Source organism: Miscanthus floridulus, chromosome 12 (genome assembly GCF_019320115.1).
Source record: "Miscanthus floridulus cultivar M001 chromosome 12, ASM1932011v1, whole genome shotgun sequence".
Lineage (NCBI taxonomy): Eukaryota > Viridiplantae > Streptophyta > Magnoliopsida > Poales > Poaceae > Miscanthus > Miscanthus floridulus.
Genome location: NC_089591.1, coordinates 54,765,569 through 54,790,399, shown reverse-complemented (window position 1 = coordinate 54,790,399; position 24,831 = coordinate 54,765,569). Strand labels below are relative to the sequence as shown.

At 48.0% G+C, this 24,831-nt stretch overlaps 1 protein-coding gene across 1 annotated transcript; it reads left to right on the top strand.

The window, feature by feature from the left end:
- The first annotated feature begins 424 nt into the window (after positions 1-424).
- Positions 425-21,656, top strand: LOC136495404 (protein NRT1/ PTR FAMILY 4.6-like). The gene is made up of 5 exons (XM_066491341.1): positions 425-515; positions 4,074-4,288; positions 18,122-18,562; positions 20,559-20,653; positions 20,870-21,656. The coding sequence occupies exons 1-5, from the start codon at positions 425-427 to the stop codon at positions 21,654-21,656; spliced, it is 1,629 nt and encodes a 542-aa protein (XP_066347438.1).
- The last annotated feature ends 3,175 nt before the right edge of the window (positions 21,657-24,831 follow it).

Sequence of the window (24,831 nt, the reverse complement as noted above, 5' to 3'; positions counted from 1 at the left end):
TTTTTCATGAACCAGCAACGATATGAACCAGCCAACCGAATAGATATGACATCTCCAAATCAAAGCACGTACACGAGGCAAGGTGGCAAGCCATCTTGAGGTTCGATGCGCGGCGTCCAGGACTCAAGGGCACATGGTGACCAGTTGACCACGTATACGTGATCAGGAGCCAGCTCAAGCGCCTCCCTTAATTCGTGCACAATATTTTTTTAGAAAGAAACTAGAGCAATTTCGAGAGAAGCCTTATTTAATTAATATATAGGCCTCCAATAACACCGCTCATGTGTGTGTATATATATAGAGAGAGACACACTTCTGAGGCGGCCCTATAGGGTCTGGAGTTTTTGGAGGAGCTTCTGCTCTCTGTGCACCCTCGGCGTGATAGAGCATTGCCTCCACAGAACAGAACTGATCTAGCTGCTGCATGGAAGGTGAAGAAGTATATGTGGACTGGAGAGGGAATGCGGTGGACGAGAGGAGGCACGGAGGCATCAGGGCAACGCTCTTCCTCTACGGTAAGCTGTGGCAACCTTTCTTGAACTGATGCTTCATCAGGACTCCAGTGGTTGGTCTGTTTCTTGAACTGCTTCATTCCTGTTCCATGCAAAAGTACTGCACGATCAATTTGTCGCAGGCTAATTTATTCTAGTGTAAGCGATCAAGAAATCATGTGATCAAGTATAAAAAAAAAGTCCATTCCATCCACCCCCAACCCCCAATCTCAATCTCACGACCGGAGAAATCCAACAATTTCAAATTAACCAAATATATACAAAAAATGCTAATATTTATGATGCACTAAATTAACCATGGAATATATTTATATCACCGATCTATTTTAAGATACAAATGTCGACACTATTTTCTACTCCCTACATTCTAAATTATAAGATATTTTGTCTTTTCTAGATTTATAGCTTTTGATATACACTATGTCTTGATGTATAGTAAAAGTAATATATCTAGAAAAGCCTCTGCTACCGACCGTGAGTTTCATGTCTGGGGAGGGATGGTAAGGTAAAGATTTAGTGCTAGCTCTTCCAAATATGACCCTAAGCCATTTGTCCTTACAAAGGGTAGATTCCTCACTAGTGACTACAACTGAGGAGGTGACCTCAAAGAATGCTTTCGTGTCTTTGTCATCTTGTTGGTGGCCAAATTAAAGTCAACCCATATTCCTGTATTATCTTTCCGATGCAGCAAGAACCATCTCAACTTGAGTACTTACCCCATTAGCTTTAAAAGTCATGGAGCCAAGCCCACCTAAGGCCGTGGGCAAGATCACCATACTCCATGACTACAAGCAACGGACGCCACTTATGACCAATGCCCCTCCAAAGGAAGGTACGTCTCAGCTTATCAATTGTGCGAATTACTCAAGGGGAAGCTTAATCACCATTGTCGTGTATACCGGTATGGCGGAGAGCATTGTTTTTGTTAGGACCAAGCGACCTTCACAAGTATGTAACTTGGTTTTTTCAAGCTGGCAATGGTGATTAAGCTTGTTGAGTTGATGAGGGGCTGGAAGGCAGAGTGTGGAAGCTTTCCTGTTGATAAGGGAACCCTTAAGCTCCTGCGAGGAAACTTTACTAAATCGCATGGAATAATGATCTCTTGCACTAGGGTGATGTGCCAATCACAACAAATCGGTGGTAATCTATATTTGTTAAGGTTGCACAAGATACCGGAGGCACCCTAAAAAATCTATGGTGCCCTTCATAGCATTCGGGGGTCATCGACCATAGGGTAAAGAAATACAACCAAATCATCTGCATACAAGGATGACAATGTTTTATGGCTTTAGGTCCCAAGGGTTGGAGTAGCAATTAGTTATCAAATTTACTGATCATGGCATTCAAACATTCCATGACCAGCGGAAAGAGAATGGAGGATAGAGGGCTCCTTGTTTCAAACCTCATCCATAGCAAATCCTACACCCTTGGGTTCCATGAATGGAGATTTTGGTGTTAGCTGTCAAGAGGAGAATGGAGATCCAATTTGTCCATCTCAATGAAACCCGAAAGACCGAAAACGGCGACCAGAGGGGGGGGGGGGGTGAATGGGAGCCTCAAATTTCTTTCGATACTTTAAGCCGATGTCCCAAAATCATGACCCAAGAGCAAAGGCACTAGAGAACGGTATGATCACAAGTCAACTGGTGGCTGGGTACCTTTGGCGATGACCAAGAGGTACAGCGGATCAACCGAGAACAGACGAAAACAAGTGCTCGAAAGAACGAGAGAAAACAACACAATCTGCACAGGCCCGGACTGTCTGCCGTAGGGAGCCCGGACTATCCGCAGGTCAGGTCCCAGACTGTCCGGGGTTGAGGGCCAGACTGTCCGGTGTTCAACTCCCAAAAACTGAACAATGAGAAACAGTTCTGACCTAGGTAGAAAGAAGAACGGCGGACTGTCCACGGTTGAATTTTGGACTATTCGCAAGTCAAACACCAGAAAACGAACTTGCTGAAACAGTTCTGGACACGCTTCAGCAGCAGCCCCGGACTATCCACAGGTAGGCCCAAACTATCCGACGTTTAGAACAGTAACGATGGACTATCTGGGGGTCAGGGGCGGACTGTCCGCAAGTCGCAAAATTAACACGAACAGAGTCGCCCGAAAAACACCCGGAGCAAGGAAAATCACGATTTGCAAGAAAATCAAAACCAATTGCCACCAAAATTTAACCACATGGTCAGAAGGCAATAGGTGAGCTACCTCTATAGGAGATCATCGCCCAATTTGAAGCCAATCAACGGAAAATTGGATGAACACGAAAAACACCGGTTTTCCAACCCTAGAGCTTGATTCGCCCCGATCTATGAACTCAGTTGAAAGGCTCAACTCACGTCCAGGTTCATCTCAGTGCAAAAGTAATGAATCAAAACGGTCTCAAAACAACGAATCGAACCACACAAGAGATGAGTGAAAGGAAGAATGCGAAGAACACAAACACGATTCACAAGAACAACTCACAAATCGAATCCCTGAGGACACGAGGAGGTTAGGGCCTCAATTCCCGCTGCAATCTTTGGTTTTTACACAAATTATCCAATTTGTGGGCCTCTCTCACAAGAAAACTTAAGGAGAGGGGAAAACCTAAAGAAGGATGAAGCAAAATAAAAGACCTGAGGGAGATGAGAGCTCTTTCATCCTATTTAATAGGGCTATTACACAATCCCAGTTTTGCCCTTAGATATTTTTGAGTTGAACCACTTAACCTGAGGGCACTATAGTCCAACCCGAGGTAATCTTCATCCGACGACAATCGCGCCCTTCATGAGATAGCTTTGCCTCGATGCGAACTTCTCGATGCCGCCACGTGCTGTCCGTTCCTCCTCGGAACCTCCGCCCGGGTTTTGAGGCCTAAACCCGTGAAACTAGCCACCGATGGTTTTAAGGCCCAAACCACTGAACCGTCCATGAGTAGTGTACTCCATACGTGTCCCCTGCCACTCGACATGTGTCACCACCGTCCTCGACCGGCCGTCTGCCAAGTCCTCCTAAGCCCCGCTCAACTCGCACATCCGTCGTCTTGACTCGGTCAATACGATCATTCCCATGTACACTTGCGCTTGTCGATGTCCCAGATGTCAGCCACCGCGGCTGGTCACCCGGCCTCCTGGTCCCTCAGTCCAAGCCTCACGTCCGTCCTTCACCACTCCTGGTCCATCGGCATGGCACGTCCCTACTTGACCTTCACCTCGCCGTCGACCACCGTCTTTGAGCTCCACACCTGCACACCACAAACCAAGAGACATGTCGCATAACCCAACCCACTCCATGGTTAGCTCTCAAACTCAACCTAGGTCGTGGATCACGTTGACAATCACTCATCACAAAATGAACTATAAGGGCACATATCAACCTTGTGTTCGCAAAACCCCAGGCAATGAAGGATTTCCATTTGCTCTAGATTGGTCATTTGTCTACCTTGTTCTTTTTTCTCTCAAAAATTGGTTGTTTAGCCTAGCCAGACAATACATTTGTGCAGATGTTGGTTGGACTTACATGCACTTTTGAGCCAGGTACAAACAAACAATTTCAGCTGACTCTTATGTCTGTTTGTAGTTTTGTTCATGCTAAGAAGCTGCTCTAATAGCTCAAACTTCAGTATGGTGGGCTATTTGCATGGCATGTTGCATCTGGATATTGTGACCTCATCAACAGTGATAAGCTACCTAGGTGGCACCATGATGATATCTGCTGCTCTGATGAACTTCATCTCTGATGCGTGTATCAAACGAACCACTGCTATATTTGTATTTGGCCCTTGTGTGGTCCTGGTAGTTTACTTCTCAAGCTAACTCCCTGTTAAAAATCTATGTTTAGTCGAATGTTGAAGCTAATGTTTTTGAATAATCACTATTATTGTTGCTATCAAACAAAACTATTTCTGTTTTGGCTACAATGTTGAAATATAGCGATTAAAGCAAAGTGTTGAGACTTGTGGTCTCAGATAGTATGGAGGAGGTAGAGGCCTCTGCCCGCCAAGCACTGCCCTCAGGCGGAGGCTCAGGAAACAGACACGACAAGTGGGCGTGTAGGGAAATGGCACATAAAACTAGGGTTTCATTCATTCCTCTTCCAACCCCCGTACTATTACAAGTGTTCCCTATTTATAGGGCTCAACTACCACTTTTATAGAGTTTACAATAGTACCCTTCAACTGCTACAGTACTCTCTCGGAATATTCCACTACTCGCCTTTCCTCTCGGGGGAAATCTTGTCATGCTGCCCTTAGGTACTGGGCCTGCATGATCAGCCGGCCCATCAGGCCTCAGGATTCAGCGATGGGCCTTTGGGCCTCCGCCGTCGGTCTCTGCCCCATTAGGCCTCAGGATTCGGCGAAGGGCCTTTAGGCCTCCACCATCGGTCTCCGCCCCTGGGACGCCGAGGCCGTAGACCCTCGACGCCTAGTATTGCCGTCCTCCTGCTTGGGTCTCTACCCCTACGAGCGGAGGCCGAACCGGCGCGCCCGTGCCATCCATGAGCGCCTTCCTTTGGTTACCTGCACACACACGTAGGTAACATTGGCACTTGATTAGCCTTGCAGTGGGGCAGCTTTCGCCCCCTCCGCCTGGAGATGCCTATGAGCTAACCGGGTGGAGGCTACGCCTAGGTCACCGGTAGCATCCTGCAAGCAGTCTAAGAAACCGTCATCTTTCTGGGTCTGGAGGCATGGTAGCTGGGCCTTTGCTTAGGTAGTTGGTCAGAGACGTCTCTACAAACTGCTGGCCACATAGGTCTCCGCCACTCTTGGAGGCCGTGTTACAATAGTTCCCCCCTTTTGAGACCACGGTCTGCCCGAGCGTGTCGTGAGCTCAAAACGCCCTAAGCAAGGACGTTCGCGGGGGCGGAGACTACACGTAGTCACATCTTCGACCGATCCCCATAGGTTCCCCCCTAGCCCGCTCTGGCGTGGCCGCTGGTCTTATTATAGTAGCCGTTAGGCTGCAAAACTAGTCGTTGTCCTACTCTGTGGCCATTTACGTCGTATTGCTTTTCGTTGTATACCTTGCGACTTCTTCGGAGATGACCGTTGGGCGGCAGGCAAATTCTCCGGAGATGACCGTTGTATGGCGGGAGCCGAACCACCCGCCTGCGGCCTATATAAGGGCGGGGTTGGTGGCCCCCCCCGCACTACTCATTCACTTTCCTTGCCTCTGAGAAATCGCTCTCTGCTCTCTTCACTTTCACCTGAGCTGCCTTCGCGCGTTCCGTCTTTCCACTTGCGTCTTCCGCCTAGGCTGCCGCCGCGGTGGCTTTCTTTTCTGCCTCCGCCCATACTCGCCGGCCTGCCTTCTTCAGACCCTATCACCACCTTCTCAGCATTAGGGTCGCCGACTGGAGTGCACGCTTTGGGGAGTGCATGCTTGCCTCCGCATCCGCGTTGGAATTTGAAAAGCTAGTGGAGGAGGATTTGGGGAGTGTCTCCACGTCCGTCGAAGACCTAATCGCTGTGGATTCCAGAGACATGGCGATGAAGTCATGAGATTTCGGCCCCTCCTCCACTACTGAAGAGGCGGTCGTGGAGATGTTGAAGGAATCGTATTTTCCTTCTTCGAGGGTAAAAATCCCTCCGCTTGGCCAGACTGTTCCGGAACCGGAGGAGGGATATGCGGTGGTGTTTTGAGACTTCTTCACCTGTGGGCTTCGCCTTCCTTACATCCCCTTCCTCCACCAGGTGTTGGAGACCTTCAATGTCTAGCTCCATCATCTGACTCCTACTGCCTTCCTCACGCTCAGCAAATTCTGTTGGGCGTGTGTTTCTTATGGCACCGAGCCAAATGTGGACACCTTCTGCGCTTACTACGAGCTGCAGAAGCAGCCGAAGAAGAAGAAGGAGATGCGGGAGGGCAAGGAGGTGGAGGTGATCTACCAGTATGGTAGTTGCACCTTCATGTCAAAGAGGAACCAAGGCGTAGACCATCTGGAGATTTCTTTTTGCTAGAAAGGCAAATGGGACCACGGCTAGCTTGAGGAGTGGTTTTACGTGATGACCTACGGGGTCTGTAGCACCACCGAGGATGGTGCGGAGGTCGTGGAGGATCCGTTGTCCTCAAGAATGGAGGTGATGGTGCCGCATACGCGCGTGGAACCGCCGAAGGCGGTGTCATCGGCAAGGGAGGCTTGTGACCAGGCCTTTGTGTTGGCATGTCGCTACTCCGAGGGCCACGATCTGGTGAAGGAGATTATGGCCTCCGACTATTGGCCCCTGAAAAGAGACAATTCATCCTTTCGGCTTGAAACGATGGCAGTTCCCGTTTTTGGGCTAGAGGCCGGGATGCTGTTCCCCCGCTTTGGCCAGTCTTTGGGGGAGGGGGTGATGGAGGACAGCTTCATCTCCGAGGTTGAGGAAGCCGCCATCAGGTTGGTCGGCAGAATTTCTGAGCATGAGTACACGTCTCGGAGAGCCGTGGTAGGCACCAAGCCGCGGCTCAATTGAGTTTTTGAGGAACTCAGGATTGTCTACCGGGAGCGCGAGGTTCCCGCAGAGGTCCTGGCTTTGATTGACAAGAAGAAGAAGAAGGCCTCCACAAAGAATGTTACGGCGGAGGCCGAGTCCAAGAAGAGGAAGGGCACCTCTGTTGCCCGGGCGCCTGCGAAAAAGAAGAAGAGTGGTGCTCTGGTGATCGCGCCGGCCGCGTCTTCGGCCGGTAGTGCGGGCGTTGCCTCCACCGACAGTGAAGACGTTCAGAGCTCCTCCATCCCGTCAGTGGACGTGCGGGTCGCGAGCGGCGAGGATCATGGCTCTCCTGGAGCCCCGGTGCACTTTGTGAGCGGCGCTGTGAGCGGTGCTAGGCGTCCGGAGGCCAGCGCTGCTCCGGCGCGCAGCTTGCATGGTGCTACGAGGGTCGCCGAACAACTGGAGGCTAGCGCTGCCGATCCTATGCCCAACATTTTTGGCGGGCTGTATTCAAGTTTTGAAGAGGGCGCGGAGGTCATCTTGCAGCATGCTCCTTCGTCTCCCACCGTTGTTGTCCCTTTGCCCACGCCAGCGGCCGATGTTGGGCAGCCGGAGGTCGTGCTTGCTGAGCAGGCCCTGGCGACTCAGTCTTCTTCGAGCCCTCCGCCCGCCAGGCCACTGGCTGAGGAGAGCCAACCCTTTGGGCCTTCGCCGCATGATATGGTGGAGACTTCTGCCCAAGGGGCTCGGCAGGCGGCCCAGCCTGGGCTTTTTATGAGTAAGTTTGTTTAGCGCACATTTTTATGTTTATTGTCTTTGCCCGGTTTATTTGTTTATGTATTCTACCAAGTGCTAATACCGTGTACTTGTTGCTTTGTAGGTGATGTCATGGCTGGACTCCTCACCCCAGAGGAGCGAGCAGCCGCTGCCAGCGTCAGGTTTGGTCTGGGGCAGCCGAGGCTGATGGCGTCGGGTCCGAGTGAGTATAGAGTGTTTTTATCTTACTCGTCTTTTGGCCTATTGTTATTGCCTATTTCTGATCGGCCCTCTGACCTGAGTTGTTGTTGTTGTTTTTTTTGCTACGCAGGCTCCTCCGACACTTCTATCTCATGTTGGGAAGAGTGCTATCTTGGGGTTCTTGGAGACGTCAGAGGTGGTCTCTGGCAGTTGGTGTATGTATTATGAGATTTGCTTTTCTCACCTTATGGTTTTGTGTTTGTTTGTTCTTCTTTGAACAGATCGCTTCAAACAGCATCTGAGGGAATGGATTCCTTCCAACTTCTCTGTGTTCATCTAGAACACCAGTGCTTGGTGCGTCTTCGGTGGTTTGCCTTTTTTGGTGTATGTTCGCCTTTAGACTTGTTTTTGTTTCTATGGCTGATCGCCTTGGTCTTCTTCTTTCTGATCGCAGGGGTATCACATGGCCATTGTTATGGAAGAGCGCTGCACTCGCGAGGTTTCTGACCGAGATACTTCGATTGAAGCGCTCAAGGTGGAGAACGAGCGCCTGGAAGGTGAAAAGGGGGGTTTGGCCAACTCCCTTGCAGCTCTCTGCCTTTCTCTAGCGGAGAAGGAACAAGAAAAGGAGGCTTTGAGGGCCGATCTCGCCAAGGCCCGGGATGCAGAAGCTTTGTCCGCCGAGTGGGCCCGCAGGGCGAAGGAGTTGGCCAAGGGTCTCCGGCGAGAGCTAGCCTCTAAGAAGGAATCTGCAGCTGTGGTGGGGGAGTAGCTATCTTTGACGACGAGGTGTTTGGACTCGGTCAAGGGGGTCCTTGCTGCAACCGTTGGCCATTACCGGGCCATCGTCGTCGAGTTCAGAGGCGAAACCTCCGCTCCTCCGGAGGAAGACAGCGTGTATGCCCTCGCCTCCTGGCTAAAGCATCACCTTGCGAAGCTCCCCGGTCTGATCAATGGCTGCACGGACTATGGGGCGCTGGCAGGAGTAGCGAATTACGCCAAGCTTTTGGTGCGTGGCGGGTGTACGCATACCGAAAGTATTTCGGAGGGAGCACTGTCGGGTCCGGAGGAGCTTGGTGAGACTTCTCTTGGTTTGCGAAAAACCTTGAGAAATTTCATTGGGTACTTTTGGGCTCCATTTGGGAGGCCTGCTGCCCAGAAATTGGCGGAGGAAAAGAGGGCGAAGGTATTTCTAGTCTTTGTAGCCGCTATTTTTCGCTCCTTGCTTTTTGCGAAGCTACAAAGGCTTTCATTGCCTGTGTCCCTGATATTTTAGCCTGTGCTACATGATGCGCAGAAGAGTCTTGCGGGCAGGCCTCCACCATTTCCGCACTCATCGACCGCGGGCGATGCCTCCGCCACCGCTGGCGCTCCCATGGGCGCTACGATCGGTGGTGGTGATGGTCGTAGGCCGCGGGCGTCGTCCCCGCCCACAGTTGATGTGGGCTCCATTCTAGGGACTTCTACTGTGGCTGAGACACCGAAGGTCTAGGCTCTTTGTAGGACTTAGCTATTTTAACTTGTATATTGTAGTCCAGTTGGACTCTTGTAAATAAAGTTTCTTTTGTTCTGAATGATTTTGTGGAAAATTTTAATCTTGCGCAGGTTCTGAATTGAGAGCCTACGCAAGATGTTGCGCCTTTGACTCTCTACAATGACGGTATTTATGTGAGCGGAGAGCTTTGGGAGTATTGGCGTTCAGCCTTTCCCCGCAACGTTGCACGCGATGTGTTTGAGTCAATTAAATTTGACATAGACGACGAGCGCGTTGGGTTTACTCGTGCGCTTGCTTGGCGCGGATCTCCGCCTCAATAGTTTGGATTTTATTGTAAGTTTGTGTCCTGTAAGAATGCTACTTGATGTTTTATGGAATACAAAACAGGTTCACTTTCTTGATTGTTTGTGCGGGGCTTATGTTTGTTGTGCTAGTTTACATATCTCGTCTAGTCCCGAGCTTGCACACCGTGGGCCTTTGCTTGGGCGAACGTGTGCGATAAAGAGGTGGTGGCCAGGACCTCCGCCCCATGTTCTCTCCTTCTCTGTGCTTGCTTGATGGCCGCGGTAGAAGTGTTGGTAGTTTTTTGGCCAGTGGAGGCGTACTTGAAGTCCGCCTGGCGAGGCTTGCTGAATTGGTGTGTAATCCGATAGTTGGTTTGACGTGGCTTGTGCAGATGGCGAAGACTTTTGGTATTTCTTTAGCTAGGTGTTTTAGCCGTCTGGTGGTATGGGCCTCCGACGCTGCACACCCGTGGGACATGTTTCATTTGTGGAGATGGCAGGTTAGGTCTCTGGTGTCAGGGGGATGTTATGAGATTTCGTGCGATGTCCCCCTTCTTCCATAGGCCTACGCTGTTCATCACCGTGCCGTAGTTCCTATCTCTTTTCCCACTGTCTCCGACCGTCTACTGGTGCCTCCGATTTTATGAGTTTTCATACAATATCTATGGCCGACTTAGATATCTAAGGAGACCCCTGCTTCCATGGCCGTTGCTGTGGCTTGTGCTTGTGCTCTGTCTTCTTCCCCCCTTGCGCCTTCTGCTGACTGAGGTTTTAAGGGCATGGGGGGAACCCGTTTTATAGTGGGGTGGTGGCTTTTGGTTGTTAAATTTTTGGTACGTTGTTTGTTGGAACGTATCTTGGCTTTAATGGCCTATATCTTGCTTGAATTATTCTTGCCTTTTGAGATCTTTTGAAGTAAATAGGCCTAGTGCCTAAGTGACAGGGTTTTGTCGGACCTTTTCCTCGTTTTGCTATTTTCGATGGCGGAGACCTTCTTCCTGGTTCTAGCGCCATAATGGTGTTGCCCCTAATGCTTGGGGTGGTTTTTTGTTAAGGTCGGAGGCCTGTTTGGCCAAGGTTGTTTTTGCCTTGATGCCTGAATTTGTTCAGGTCTTCGTCAAGGTCAGAGGCTTGTTTGGCCAAGGTTGTTTTTGCCTTGATGCCTGAATTTGTTCAGGTCTTTGTCAAGGTCGGAGGCCTGTTTGGCCAAGGCGGTTTCTGCCTTGATGCCTGAATTTGGACAGGTCTTTGTCAAGGTCGAAGGCCAGTTTGGCCAAGGTGGTTTCTGCCTTGATGCCTGACTCTGGACAGGTCTTTGTCAAGGTCAAAGGCCTATTTGGCCATAGAGGTCGTTTCAAATTGCCAATGCCTATGGCCGGCGCTTTAAAAGGACCTGTGCTTATTTTTGTTCACCGAATATTATGGCGCTAGAGCTGGCCGCTTTCGATTTTGAACTTTTCAAGCGTTCTTTTGGGGAATTACCTCTTTATACTTCTAGAGGATTTTTACATTGAGCCTACCTTGTTAAAAACCTCACCTCCGCTTGGAGTTCCCCTATGAGGAAAAGAGTACAGGCTCTTTTACATTTTTTGGGTTGAAGAAAAAAGAGCTGAAAGGTAAATGAACGGAGGGGCCTCCGCTTATTATTTGTGGAGGTTGCCCTTTGGTACATTGCCTAGATGTAGTATCTGCAGAGGCTATCAATATTCCAGGTGTGGGTTGTCGTGACACCTTCGCTATCGGTCAAGTGCAAAGAGCCCGGGCGGCCTGCTGCCGTTGCTATGTATGGGCCTTCCCATTTCGGTTGCAGTTTGCCAACAAGTTGTGTGTTGGGTTTTCTTCTGAGTATGAGGTCTCTGTGTTTTATGTCTTTCCTTACCACCTGAGAGTCTCTCCACTTCTTGGTTTGGGACTGATATTTTGCAATGTTTTTGACTGCTTCTAGTCTTATGACTTCTATTGTTTCTTTTGCATATTCTTCATCTTACAACATTAGCTATCTCGTTGTGCGGAGGCTTTCGTGCTTGATTTCTTTTGGTATCATGGCCTCTTCTCCATAAAGCAGTTTGAATGGTGTGAATCCTATTATTCTTGATATAGATGTATTGTGTGACCAAATCACTCTGGGTAATCCATCTACCTATTTTCCTTTGTGTAGGCCCAGCAATGTTTTTGATATTGCTGAAAACACTATTCTGTTTGCTCTTTCCACAGCACCATTGGACTCTGGATGGTATACTGAGGCGAAGGCTAGATTTGTCCCAATGCTTTTGCATAATTCTTTGAAGTTCTCTGAATTGAATTGTTTTCCATTATCTACTGTCAGAATCCTCGGTACACCGAATGTGCAAATGATGTTTTGCCAGAAGAATTTTCTAATAGTTTCTGAGGTTATCTTCGCCAGCGGCTTTGCTTCTATCCATCTTCTAAAATATTCTACTGCCACTACTGTGAATCTGTTTCCTCCTTGGGATGGTGGTAATGGGCCGACCAGGTCCATACCCCATCTTTGTAGTGGCCATGTCGGAGGTATAAGCTGGGTCTCCGACGATGGTTTTGACTGCCCGGGAGAGAATGTTTGGCATGCTTTGCATGTTCTAACTGTCTACTCTGCGTCTTGTATGTGTCTTGGCCAATAAAAGCCTTGCTTTATTGCCTTTGCTGATAATGCTCTAGAGCTAATGTGCGACCCGTAAATTCCTGAGTGTATTTCTTGAAGCAACTCTATGCCTTCGCTCTGCGATATGCATTTGAGGAGAGGCTGGACTACTCCTTTCTTGTATAGTACACCATCTATGATTGTGTAATTTCTTGCCCTGGCCTGTATTCTTGCTATTTTTGCTTCATCTTCTTCAGTGGTTTTGCCTTCTAAGAATTCTGTTATCGTCTTTCTCCAATCTTTATTTTACAGATGTAGTATGGGCTTAGGTGCCTTAGATGTCTCCGCAGTTGCCGGAGACTTCAAGATCTAGTAAAAAATGTTTGGTGGCAGTGGCAGGTTGTTTGCCGCAACTTTTGCTAGTTCATCTGCCTCTGCATTTTCTGATCTTGGGATGTGCTTAGGGTGAAGCCCTCGAATCTCCGCTCCAAATTTCTAACAACGGATAGGTATTTGATGAGTTCTGGCTCTCTTGTTGTGTATTCTTTCTCTACTTGGCCAGTAACCACTTGAGAATTTGTTTTGACTATCAATGTTTTTGCCCCTAGGGCCTTTGCTTTACTAAGCGCTAGGATCAAGGCGTCATATTCTGCTATGTTGTTTGTTGATTTGAACTCTAGCCTTGCTACGTATTTCAGTCTAACGCTAGAGGGTGCCGTTAGGACGGCGGAGGCTCCTACTCCGGCTTGGCCCTAGGCTCCATCTGTGAATGCTATCCAGCCTTGAGTGGTTGGTTGTACCTTGGACTCTGTTGGAGGTGTCCAATCTGCAACAAAATCGGCTAGTGCTTGTGATTTGATTGCTGTTTTGGGGACATACGAGATACCAAACTATGATAGCTCTGTAGCCCATTTGCCTATTCTACCGGAGGCTTCTTTGTTTCTGAGCAAGTCTTGCAGTGGCAGCGATGTTGGAACTGAGATTTCTTGGGCTTGGAAATAATACTTTAGTTTTCTTGATGCCATCAGCACTGCGTAGGCAACTTTTTCTACCTCAGTGTAGTTTAGCTTGGCTCTGGACAGTGCTTCTGAGATAAAATAAACTGGCTTTTGAGTTTTGCCTGATTCTTTTTCCAGCTTGTGAACTAAGACTGCGCTGACTGCATGGTCGGAGGCCGCCACATATAGCAATAGGTGGCTGTCTGATTCTAGGACGGAGACCACTAGTGAGTTTGCTAGATACTCTTTCAAGTTCTAAAATGCCTCTGACTGCTTGGACCCCCACTCAAAGTTGTCTATGCCCCTCAGGGCTTGGAAGAAGGGGAGGCTGCGTTCTGCTGATTTTGAGATGAATCTATTGAGCGTTGCTATTCTTCCCGTCAGCTTTTGCACTTCTTTCTTGTTTTTGGGTTCTGCCATTGTCATTATTGCTCTAGTTTTGTCTGGGTTCGCTTTGATGCCTTCACTGCTTATGATGTATCCAAGCATCTTCCCTTTTGTGACTCTAAATATACATTTTTCTGGGTTTAGGCAGAGGCCAACTGTCCTGAGGTTGGCGAAGGTCTCCTGTAAGTCGGATGCATGATCATCCTTGTTCTTGCTCATGACCACTATGTCATCGACGTAGGCTATGATGTTTCTATCTAGTTGTGAGCCTAAAACTTCCTTTATCATTCTGGCAAAGGTTGCTCCGGCATTTTTGAGGCCCTCCGGCATTCTGGTGTAGCAATATGTCCCGAATAGAGTGGTGAAACTTGTCTTGTCTTTGTCTTCTTTTTTCATCTAGATTTGGTGATACCCAGAGAAACAGTCGAGGAGAGAGAACCTCTGGCATCTGGCTGCCTTGTCGACGGAGGCATCTATTCTTGGCAATGGGAAAGGGTCTTTTTTGCAAGCTTTATTCAGATCTGTGAAATCTATGCACATTCTCATTTTGCCATTTTTCTTTGGTACCAGTACTACGTTTGCAAGCCATTCTGAATACTTGACTTCCCTGATGACTTTTGCATATAGCAACCTTTGCACCTCCACCTTTGCTGTCAGGATTCTATCCTCCGACATTTTTCTCTGTTTCTTCTTTCTTGGCCTCATGTTTTCATTGATATCTAGTTCATGCTGTATGATGTCCCTGCTGACTCCCTATAGGTCGGAGGCTAACCGGGTGAAGATGTCTTTGTTTTTTACTAGAGTTTCCATGAGCTCTTCCTCCTCTGCTTTGCTCAACTCTGAGCTGATTGATACTTTTCTGTCTGGTAACTCCTTTTCTAGAGGGGTCACCTTTGTCTCTTCTTGACCTGCCATATCTATTTTTCCTCTGGGCATATCCGGAGGCTCTAGTTCTTTGTCTGCCGACTCGACTGCATTGATGTTTCTTTGGGCTCTGTAGATTGCTTTTTCTATGTTTCTTGCTTCTTTCTGGCTGCCTCGGACTATGATAATACCATGGAGTGCTGGTATTTTCATGCATAGGTAGCCCATATGCAGGGCTATGTTGAATTTAGTCATGAATTCTCTGCCCAAGATGGCATTGTATGGGTAATATAGATCGAGGACATCGAAGGTCATGTACTCGGTTCTAGCATTTGCTTGGGTTCCAAACGACACTAGGAGTGAGATTTTTCCTAATGCTTGTATCTGCTTGCCTCCGAATCCTATCAAAGGGGATTTAGAGGGCTGTAGTTGATTTCTACTGAGCTTCATTTGGTCGAAGGTATTTGCGAAGATGATATCTGTTGAACTGCCAGTGTCAATCAGTACTCTGCTTATCTCCCATGCTGCTATGTTGGTCTTGATTACCATTGTGTCTGCGTGAGGGTAGCTTTCTAGCTAGAGATCTTCTTCTGTGAAGGTGATTGGGACTCTGGACCAATCTGTGTATTTTGCTGAGCCTTGGACTGCTATGTTGTTTACCAGGCGGAGGTGATCCTTTTTCTGCTTTTTTGTTTGAAACTCCATTGATGATCCTCTGGCGATTGGTAGTATCATGCCTATTGTTGGTAGCGGTCCATGGGGGTTGACTTGGTTTTTTGGGATTGGCTCATTTTTTAGTGCTGGTGGTTGGTTGTGAGGTGGCGGTGGAGGCAGTTGCTGCATGTGGTGCTGTTGCGGTGAAGGCTCAAACCTGATTTGGTTTTGTGGGGGTGGGTTTGTTTTGAGGTAGGTTATGTGGGGAGGTTTTGGGTTTATGTAGGTCAGGCTTGCCTCCGACCTGTAGTTACCCGCCGGAGGCTGCTACGAAGGCACTGACCGCCATGCTGGTAGGAAGTTTGGGTAATAGGCAGAGGCTAGTGTGGAGGGATGTATTTGGTTTGCATTTAGCGCTAGGTACATTGGGCAGTACTGCTGGTGGCCAGTTGTGTAGGTGGTGCTGACCTCTCTAGCGCTCTGCTGTGTCGGAGGTTGTGCAGTCTGTTTGTTCTTCATCCTTTCCTGTGTCTCTTTTATCTTCGGACAATCTTTGGTGATGTGCCCTACGCTTTCTCCATGAAAAACGCAATATGGCCTGCGTTGTTTCTGCTTGTGGTTTTTGTTCCAGTTTTTGCCTTGGTAACCTTGCTGACCTTGGTTCCTAGTCTGGGTCTCTAGCCCTACTGGCGCTGTCAGTTGCCCTTGTTCGGGGTAAGATTGACCCTCGATGCTGAGCACTTGCCCCTGGCCTAGTTTCTGATTTGATGCATTCTGGTTCGTATAGCTTTTTTGGGAGTTTTTGCTGCTGTTTTGCTGTCTGTTTTGACCCTGCTCCTCTAGCCTTTTCTGGAGGTCATTGTCTGATCTGCAGTATTTCTCAAACTCATCATACAACTGCTGTATGGAAGTTGGTTTCTTTCTTGCTAGGTGTGCTGCGAATGGCCCGATTCGAAAGCCTTTGATCGCTGCTTCAATGGCAATCTCGTCTGGGACGTCTGGTGCCTTCGCCTTTAGTTACACAAATTTTCGAAAGTAGTCGTGTAGTGTCTCTCCCTGCATTTGCTTGCACTAGAATAGATCTGTGGAAGTCAGTGACTGTGCTGTTAGCCCCTTGAAATTTGCCAATATCTTGTCCCGGAGGTTTTCCCAAAAATAGAATGTGCTTGGTTTGAGCATAGAATACCAAGCCAACGCGTCGCCTTCGGCTGCAATGACAAATGACTTTGCCAAGACGGCATCATCTCCACCGGCGGAGGCTATTGCTGCCTCGTAACTCATAATAAACTAATGGGGGTCTATCTTTTCGTTGAACTTTGGTAGTGTGATTGGTTTGTACGCTATTGGCCATGGCGACTGTTGTATGCCTTCAGAGAGTGGGGACTTGGGATCAATAGGCCTCTGCATCACCTGAGATGGCATCATGGTTGGGCTGATCACTGGCGAAGGCCCTTGTGGTATGGTTGCAGTTGGTGTTGCTGCGGAGGCTGGGATTGTGGAGGTTGATGCTGGTACTGCATGCTACATACTTAGCATCTCAGCATGTAGGACTGCCAACTGCTGCCTTATTTCTGTTGCTTGTGCTGACGCTTGAGTAGCTTGCTGATTAGCTATGAATGCTACTGCCATTCTGTCCCTCTCTTGTTGCGCTCTTTGCAACTGTGCTTGCAGCTGTTGCAGTTCTTGCTTGCGTGTTGTGCCTGAATTTGTTTGGGCCTCCGGATCTTAAATCTCTGGATCTTGGGGTTTCGGTGGTTGACCCTAGGCATCTGCTCTGGTGTCATCCTCCGCTGGCGAGGTTGCGTAGGTGCTATGAGTGGTGCGCCTAGGCCTTCCTCTCTGACCCGTGGTCGTTGCTGCTCTAGTAGTGGTTTTTCTTTTCCCTACCATCGTTGGTTTGCCTTGGCCAAACCATGGTGGGCGCCAATGTTGAGACTTGCGGTCTCAGACAGTATGGAGGAGGTAGAGGCCTCCGCCCACCAAGCGTTGCCCTCAGGTGGAGGCTCGAGAAACAGACACGATAAGTGGGTGTGTAGGGAAATGGCACGTAAAACTAGGGTTTCATTCATTCCTCTTCCACCCCTGTACTGTTACAAGTGTTCCATATTTATAGGGCTCAACTACCACTTTTACAGAGTTTACAATAGTACCCTTCAACTGCTACAGTACATTCTTGGAATATTCCACTACTCGCCTTTCCTCTCGGGGGTAATCTTGTCATGCCGCCCTCAGGTACTGGGCCTGCGCGATCAGCCAGCCCATCGGGCCTCAGGATTCGGCGATGGGCCTTTGGGCCTCCACCGTCGGTCTCCGCCCCATCAGGCCTCAGGATTCGGCGAAGGGCCTTTAGGCCTCCGCCATCGGTCTCCGCCCCTAGGACGCCGAGGCCGCAGACCCCCGACGCCTAGTATTGCCGTCCTCCTACTTGGGTCTCTGCCCCTACGAGCGGAGGCCAAACCGGCGCGCCCACGCCGTCCACGAGCGCCTTCCTCTGGTTACCTGCACACACACGTAGGTAACGTTGGCACTTGATTAGCCTTGCAGCGGGGCGGCCTCCGCCCCCTCCGCCCGGAGATGCCTACAAGCTAACCGGGCGGAGGCTACGCCAGGGTCACCGGCAGCGTCCTGCAAGCAGTCAGAGAAACTGTCATCTTTCTGGGTCTGGAGGCGTGGTAGCTGGGCCTTTGCTTAGGTATTTGGTCGGAGACATCTCTGTGAACTGCTGGCCGCGTAGGTCTCCGCCACTCTCGGAGGCCGTGTTACAACACAAAGCACACCATGCTGATTATTCAGGTTTTTCTTTTAGGCTATACCATAATTATTATACAAGATAGACATAATAAAGTAGTTTATTCCATAAAAAACTTTATTATACACAAATATCAAGTGCTCAATGTATTTTTCTTTTGAAGCTGCAAAATCAAAAGGACAAATGTCAGGTTATAGATAAATCTTCTGTTGGACGATGTAGGGTTATATGTTCCTAGCACTGCAAGCCCATTTTCCTTCACTTCATCCTGAAATTTGTGCCATAGACAAAGAGCCAAACAACTGTGAGGCAGCTCAAGGTTGGAATTTGACATTGCTCTACTTGAGCTTGTTAATGTTTGCTATTGGGGAAGGCTGCATGCGTGCTTGCATACCATCCCTTGGTGGAGATCAATTCAGCAATAGTGACCCAAAGAAATCACAGCTCCAGAGTGTGTTCTTGACCAGGCTTAAGTTTGCAAACTCTCTTGGAGCGATAATTGGATTGGCCTTCTTAGTGTGGATTGAGAATAACTTGGGTTGCAACATTGGATTTATGATGTGTGCTGTTATTGTTCTTGTAGGGCTGCTTGTGGCAGCCAGTGGATATCCTTTCTATCGCACGCAGAAGCCTATTGGAAGTCCTCTAACTAGAACATTGCAGGTAAAACTTCATACATTAAACATATCATATAGAATGTACTTCTATAATTGCAATTTAGTATGTGTTAGTTTTTTTATCGCTAATGCTTGGCCACGGGCGTTCGACCCCATCGGACGTTGTATTTCTGGGCCTGCGCGGCGGATAGGTCCAACAGGCATGTTTCTTCCCCGCTCGCACTCGCATCTGGCTGTTGGGCATCACCGCGCATCCCTGCCGCACTCCGCCCCCCGTGTGCCCTTCCCCCATCGCACACCCGCCCCCCACGCATGCCGCTCCCTTCCCCCTACCGCGCCGCACCCCATCGCTGGCCGCGTTGTGCCACCATCCCACAGCTCACCCCTATCCATCGGCGTGCCCCCATCCACCTCGCGCGTCGCGGCCATGGTGGGCACCACACCACCACCACCCCGGCGCCACTAGGAGGATGTCGGCGCCGGTCTGGACTTCCTCTCCCGCGGCCGGCCAAAGACACCATGGCAGAAAGGGGAGGCATGCGCACGCTGGGCCGGCTGTTTGCTCTCGACATTCCGCCTGGTCCCGAGCTTGCTGGCTACAGCAGTCCCCCACCAGTTAGGCATGGCTGCAGTTGATGCCGTATTTTATGTGTTTTAGACTTATGTTTCAAGGGTTTCATCTGAATATTACAAAGTCGTTCTGGGATGTTGCATATGTTGCAATGGCAATATGTGTTTGTTGCAAGCCTATGTTCTAATTGTTTCATGTGTTTCAGACGTCTGTTTTAAATGCTTTATCTGGATGTTTCAAAAGTAGATCTTGGAGTTGCACATGTTGTAATGGCTACACGCGCATGTTTTAAGTGTTTCATCTGTTTCGGACTTATCTTGCAAGTGTTTTATCTGGATTTTTAAAAATAGATCGGGTGTTACAGGTGGTTGTCCGCTTACCGCTGCTGCTGAGGCACCACCGTGGATCGCGTGCCGGCACCTGAGGCCTGCAAACGCCTTCACGGCGCGCATCCATAGGCGGGGCAGGTGGTTGTGGGCGTGGATCGTGGACGAGGGATGGGCGCGGGCCACAGCTCGTGATGCTGGCGGTGGTTGGGAACGGGACGGAGCGTGTGTGATGCGATGCAGGCACGAGGCACATGAGCTACATCGGAACGCTGGCCTGGGGCCGGATATCCGGACGCTATTTTTTATTAAACACGCAAGAGCGTTGTGTACCATTTCATTAATATATAGAAAAAAACAGTCTCAATATATACATATTCCACAACTTGTGTTAGTTTTTTCTTTTTTTTCGTGAGCGTGTCATTGCGACACGTGTTTCATTAAGCAGAAATAGAACGTTAAAGGTTACAACGTTTCTGAGTAATCCTAGAATTACTTAGGAAAGGTGGAACCCTGAGGAGGGCCTGTACTTACGAACTAGTTTAATTTACATGAAACACGTTTTGCGACTGATTAGCTAGCGCTGAAGGCAGTAGGCTCGTAGATGCCTGAAACCTGCCAAAACCCAGAGATTTGCCTCTTCGACCATTGCTCCAAGAACCTCACCCGTGGTGCAGCTGATGTTGTTGAATGTGCTTGTGTTTCTTTCCTTCCAAAGGTGTCAGCCGACTAGGAAGACAAGGGTTAGTTTTTTCTACATTCACACCCTTTTAATTAGATAAAAATAGCGCTAATATTCCAGAAGAGAGCCCAGCGACTTCGCTCCTGCCATTATCCAGGGGTGAAATATTTGTGTTAGTTGTAATAACTAATATAAAGATTTCAACATGTAAATACTTGTTAATGCTTATTAATACTGAAAGGTCATTCCGTCGTTGCATCCCATATTCCTATTCCTAAACTCTAACTAGCAGATGATTACTCATAAGAAATAAAGGAATTCAATCGCCCTTTTCTAGGTATGGATATAAAATTAACTTAAATTTGTTATCAAGATCACCTAGTTTGTATCTATAATTTTAAGATAAAACATGAAAAGCTGGACTTACAGAGGTTCTCAAGTTCTGTCACTGGTACTGCTACAGGTTCTTATCATTTCATCAAATAAGAAGTCAACTGCCAATGTAGATGTTATTGAGCTACAAGAAAGCAACACACAAGATCATATTTTCAAATCTGGGTAAGTTCCATTGTTCAGGTTTTCATGAAACTTATGCTTCTTTAACAAAAAAAGAACTATTTTTTATGCGGATAAAAGGAACTATTTTTATAGCTGGACGTAGCAATATCTTGCCGGTTGTCAGTCAATTGTAATCTCGCCTCCCCCCAACAATTGTTGAACAAAGGCCTGGATACATGATGGAGGTAACACTAACAACCCACTTTCGTTTTGCAGAACCAATCAAGCTGATGAAACTAGAGTCCTCGTTCAGATGCTTCCAATCTTCATCAGTTGCTTTGTCATCTACTTGCCATTCACACTACTAATGACATTATCCATACAAGTTGGTCGTGCAATGGACAAAGGCGCAGGCATGATCCAGATACCCTCTGCCTCTCTCATTGCAATCCCAACAGCATTCCACATGCTGATGCAACCATGCTACAGCAGAATCTTGACACTGCTGCTGAGAACAACCACAGGACATGAGCATGGGGTCACCCCACTGCAGCGTATCGGTGCTGGATCAGCTTGTGGGATCGCTGCGGCATGCGTCGCCACATTAGTAGAAGCAAGAAGATTGAACGTTGCAGAGCAACACGGGTTAACATCGATAGGACCTGGTGTGCCAATGTCTGTCTTTTGGCTGGTAACCCAGTTCTTCCTGCTAAGCATCATGGACATAGCATCCTTTGGCGGACTAATTGAGTTCGTCGAGAGCGAGGCGCCTTCGACAATGAAGCTGATTGCACCAGCAGTACAGTCATGTATAGCTGGATTTTCTGCCTGGTCATGCAGCGCCTTCATTCAGCTTGTAAACAGAATGACAAGGAGTGGGGATGGTGGTGGAGGATGGCTGGACGGAACAAATTTCAACAAAACACGCCTTGATCACTTCTTTTTGTTGCTGGGAGCCTTCGAGGTCTTGGCCTTGATCAATTACACTTTCTGGGCCAGGAGATATGCTAGGAAGCTACGAATCAGTACTGTCGAAACACATGAGAACGACACAAGAAATTAAACACAACATAAGTATGTCGTAAAGGCCACCCGGGTTTGATGTTTTCTCTTCAAAAAGCTAATTTTCATGACTTTTTATACTTAAACCATAGATATTACATGGAGTGTAATGTAACAAAGAAATTACACTACCTCCGTGACTCCGTCGGTCAAATAGAGGGTTCGCTAGTAAGGCCGGAGTTACCAACGGCCTAACCAATGTGCCATACGGTGGAATTCTCTGCAGATGCAAGATCTGTTATCTAATCTCGCTCAATAAAAAGAACTATTATCTCGTAGCGGTAACGCACAATCCCATCGAGTAATCACTTCTCTCAACCCTTCTTCGGCCACCATTTCCAGAGAATAAAAAGAAATCAAACGAAGACCAAATTTGTTTGTGCTGGCCATCTTGCAAAGGGGTGCCAAAATCTAGCCACCCTTTAGTTCTTTTATTTTCTCAAGATAACATGTTTGTTTTTTTGCTTTTGCTTTTCTTATATAAATACTGTTTTTGCAAAAAAAAATGGCTTAATGTTCCAAGGAGGGAAGGATGCTAGCATGGACTTAGAGTGGGCCTGCTAGGGGTCTATATGTAAAAATAGAGGCCATGATAATAGCCTGCAAAGGTGTAAATGTTAAATTTGTAGTTATTATAAATCGATCCAAACGGATGGTTTTGTAAACAAAACATGAGATTGTAGTTAACAATTGTGTTTTCAAAATAGCACTATCTTGAGTAAAAAGAATATTATTTGTAAAAAGAACTAAATCCAAATGGATGGTTTTGTAAACAAAACATAAGATTAGAGTTAACAATTGTGTTTTCAAAATAGCACTATCTTGAGTAAAAAGAATATTATTTGTAAACAAAACATGAGATTGTAGTTAACAATTGTGTTTTCACAATCTAAGAAGTGTCAGATCGTCGTCAATCGGAGCTACTGGGCCGTGGCGCTGGTTCGCATCCACCTCGCGCTGCTACCAGAAGCTGAACAGCCACCGTGATGGCTGTGCTAGCCAAACGCCCGTATGGCATCCGCTTCGCTGCTTCGAGTTTCTCCGTCGGGTCGGGCACGGCGGCGACAGGTGACCGGCCAGCGGCCATCGGGCCATTCCTTCCTCTTCGTCCCCTGCGACCCCTTGATACCTCGAATTTATTAACATTTTTTAAACTAATTTTAAATCTAATACTATTTTTTTTCAAAACTAACACTTTTGGCCGCGCCTATTGTCATGGCGCGGCGAAATATGATGTGGCGAAGATCGGGTTCGCTGACCGGTGACGTGGCAGGGTCTGTCGCGCCACCGATCTTGGCGCGGCAGTGACGCGCCCTGATCGGTGGCGCGGCAGACCCAGCTAAATGGCCCGTGGCCCAGTCGCGTCTGCCTGCCGTGCCCGCTGCGTCCACCCACCTGCCCGTTGCGCCGCGCCCTCCCGCCACTCCCAAGTGCTGTCAGCGTCCGGCCCTCCGTTGCTGCCTCCCTTCCTCCCTTCCCTTCCATTCCCCGGCCGCCTCCCTCCCTCCTTGGCTTCGTTCAAGGTAATGACGCACTTTTTATTTTCGTTTGAATGGTGGATTGAATTATTATGAATGGGAGTTAAGGTTATGAGGAAAATTATGTTTGGAAACTATGGGCTATGGTTTTATTTTATTGATGTTAAGGTTAATTATTTAGTTAGAAGTATGTTTACCATGTATATTTTTGTTGCTATAAGTGTTGGTTATATTATTTGAGTTACAATACAAATGATTATATTTTACATTAATTTGCATTGTTTCAATTGATGTTTAATTTGAACTGTTTTATTAGATGGAAGACATGTTTCGGGAGCAGTTGTGGCGAAAACGGGGTCGTCCTATAGAATTATACCCCGACGAGTCTAGCAAAGATGCCCCGTCCCTCCTGACCTCACTGTCCCTAACTGTGACTGTGGTCGTCCGGCCGACGTGTTTCAATCGTCCAGACACAACAGCTCGTTGCTTCTGCACATGCAGTCGTTTTAATGTTAGTAATTGTTTCCGTATATTTTTTCTTCATTTGTATTACTAGGTGAAAGCTCTAGTTTAGTTTTGATGAATTGATGAAACCCTAAGTGCTAACCTAGTCTATCAAGCGATCATGAGATAGATAGCACATTCCAAGTGGTGAAGCAAATGAAGATCACAACATGATGATGGTGATGCCATGATGATGATCAAGTGCTTGGACTTAGAAAGAAGAAAGAGAAAAACAAAAAGCTCAAGGCAAAGGTATAAACCATAGGAACTATTTTATTTTGGTAATCAAGACACTTAGAGAGTGTGATCACATTTAGGTTTGATAGCCGTACTATTAAGAGGAGTGAAACTCGTATCAAAATGCGGTTATCAAAGTGCCACTAGATGCTCTAACTCATTGCATATGCATTTAGGATCTAGTGGAATGCTAACTCCCTTGAAAATGTTTGTGAAAATATGCTAACACATGTGCACAAGAAGATACACTTGGTGGTTGACACATTTGAGCAAGGGTGAAGAAGTTAGAGGTGAAAAGGAGTTAGTCTCGCTGGTCACAAGGTGACCGGACGCTGGTCTCTGAGAAACTGACATGTCCGATCAGTTGTAACAGCGAAGATGCTGGCGTCGGTCAAATGACCAGACGCTGGGTCGCTCAGCGATCGGACGCTGGCAGGGTGTGTCCGGTCTTATTGTCGGGCAGCACATAGAGGCTAGGGTCTCTGACCGGACGCTGGCAGGGTCCGGTCGTGCATGACCGGACGCGTCCGGTGGGCAAAATGCATTTCTAGAACCTTACTTAAAACGACCGGACGCTGGTGGCTCAGCGTCTAGTCAGTTATAACGTAGTGTTCGGTCAACTCAAGTGACCGTTGAAATCGGGACACATGGCTGTTGTCAGGCGACCGAACGCTAAGGTCCAGTGTCCGATCAACATGACCGGAGCATCCGGTCAGCCCGTGTTGTACCCAGTGAAGAGGTACAACGACTCTATTTCATGGAGGCTTCTATTTAAGCCCCATGGCTGGTTGAAGCTCACACCTTTGGCCATTTGTATTGACATAGCAACATTGTGAGCTTAGTCAAAGCCCTCCCACTCATCTCCATCATTGATTCATCATCTTTGTGAGATTGGGAGTGAATCCAAGTGCATTGCTTAAGTGTTTGCATCTAGAGGCACTTGGTGTTCGTGTTTCG

What these genes read in the sequence shown, in the direction of transcription:
- LOC136495404 (XM_066491341.1), top strand. Translation starts at nt 425, where the DNA reads ATGGAAGGTGAAGAAGTATATGTGGACTGGAGAGGGAATGCGGTGGAC. An exon ending in GGCAACGCTCTTCCTCTACG is followed by an intron (nt 516 to 4,073) that starts GTAAGCTGTGGC and finishes GTCTGTTTGTAG; the next exon opens with TTTTGTTCATGCTAAGAAGC. An exon ending in CTCTAACTAGAACATTGCAG is followed by an intron (nt 18,563 to 20,558) that starts GTAAAACTTCAT and finishes GTACTGCTACAG; the next exon opens with GTTCTTATCATTTCATCAAA.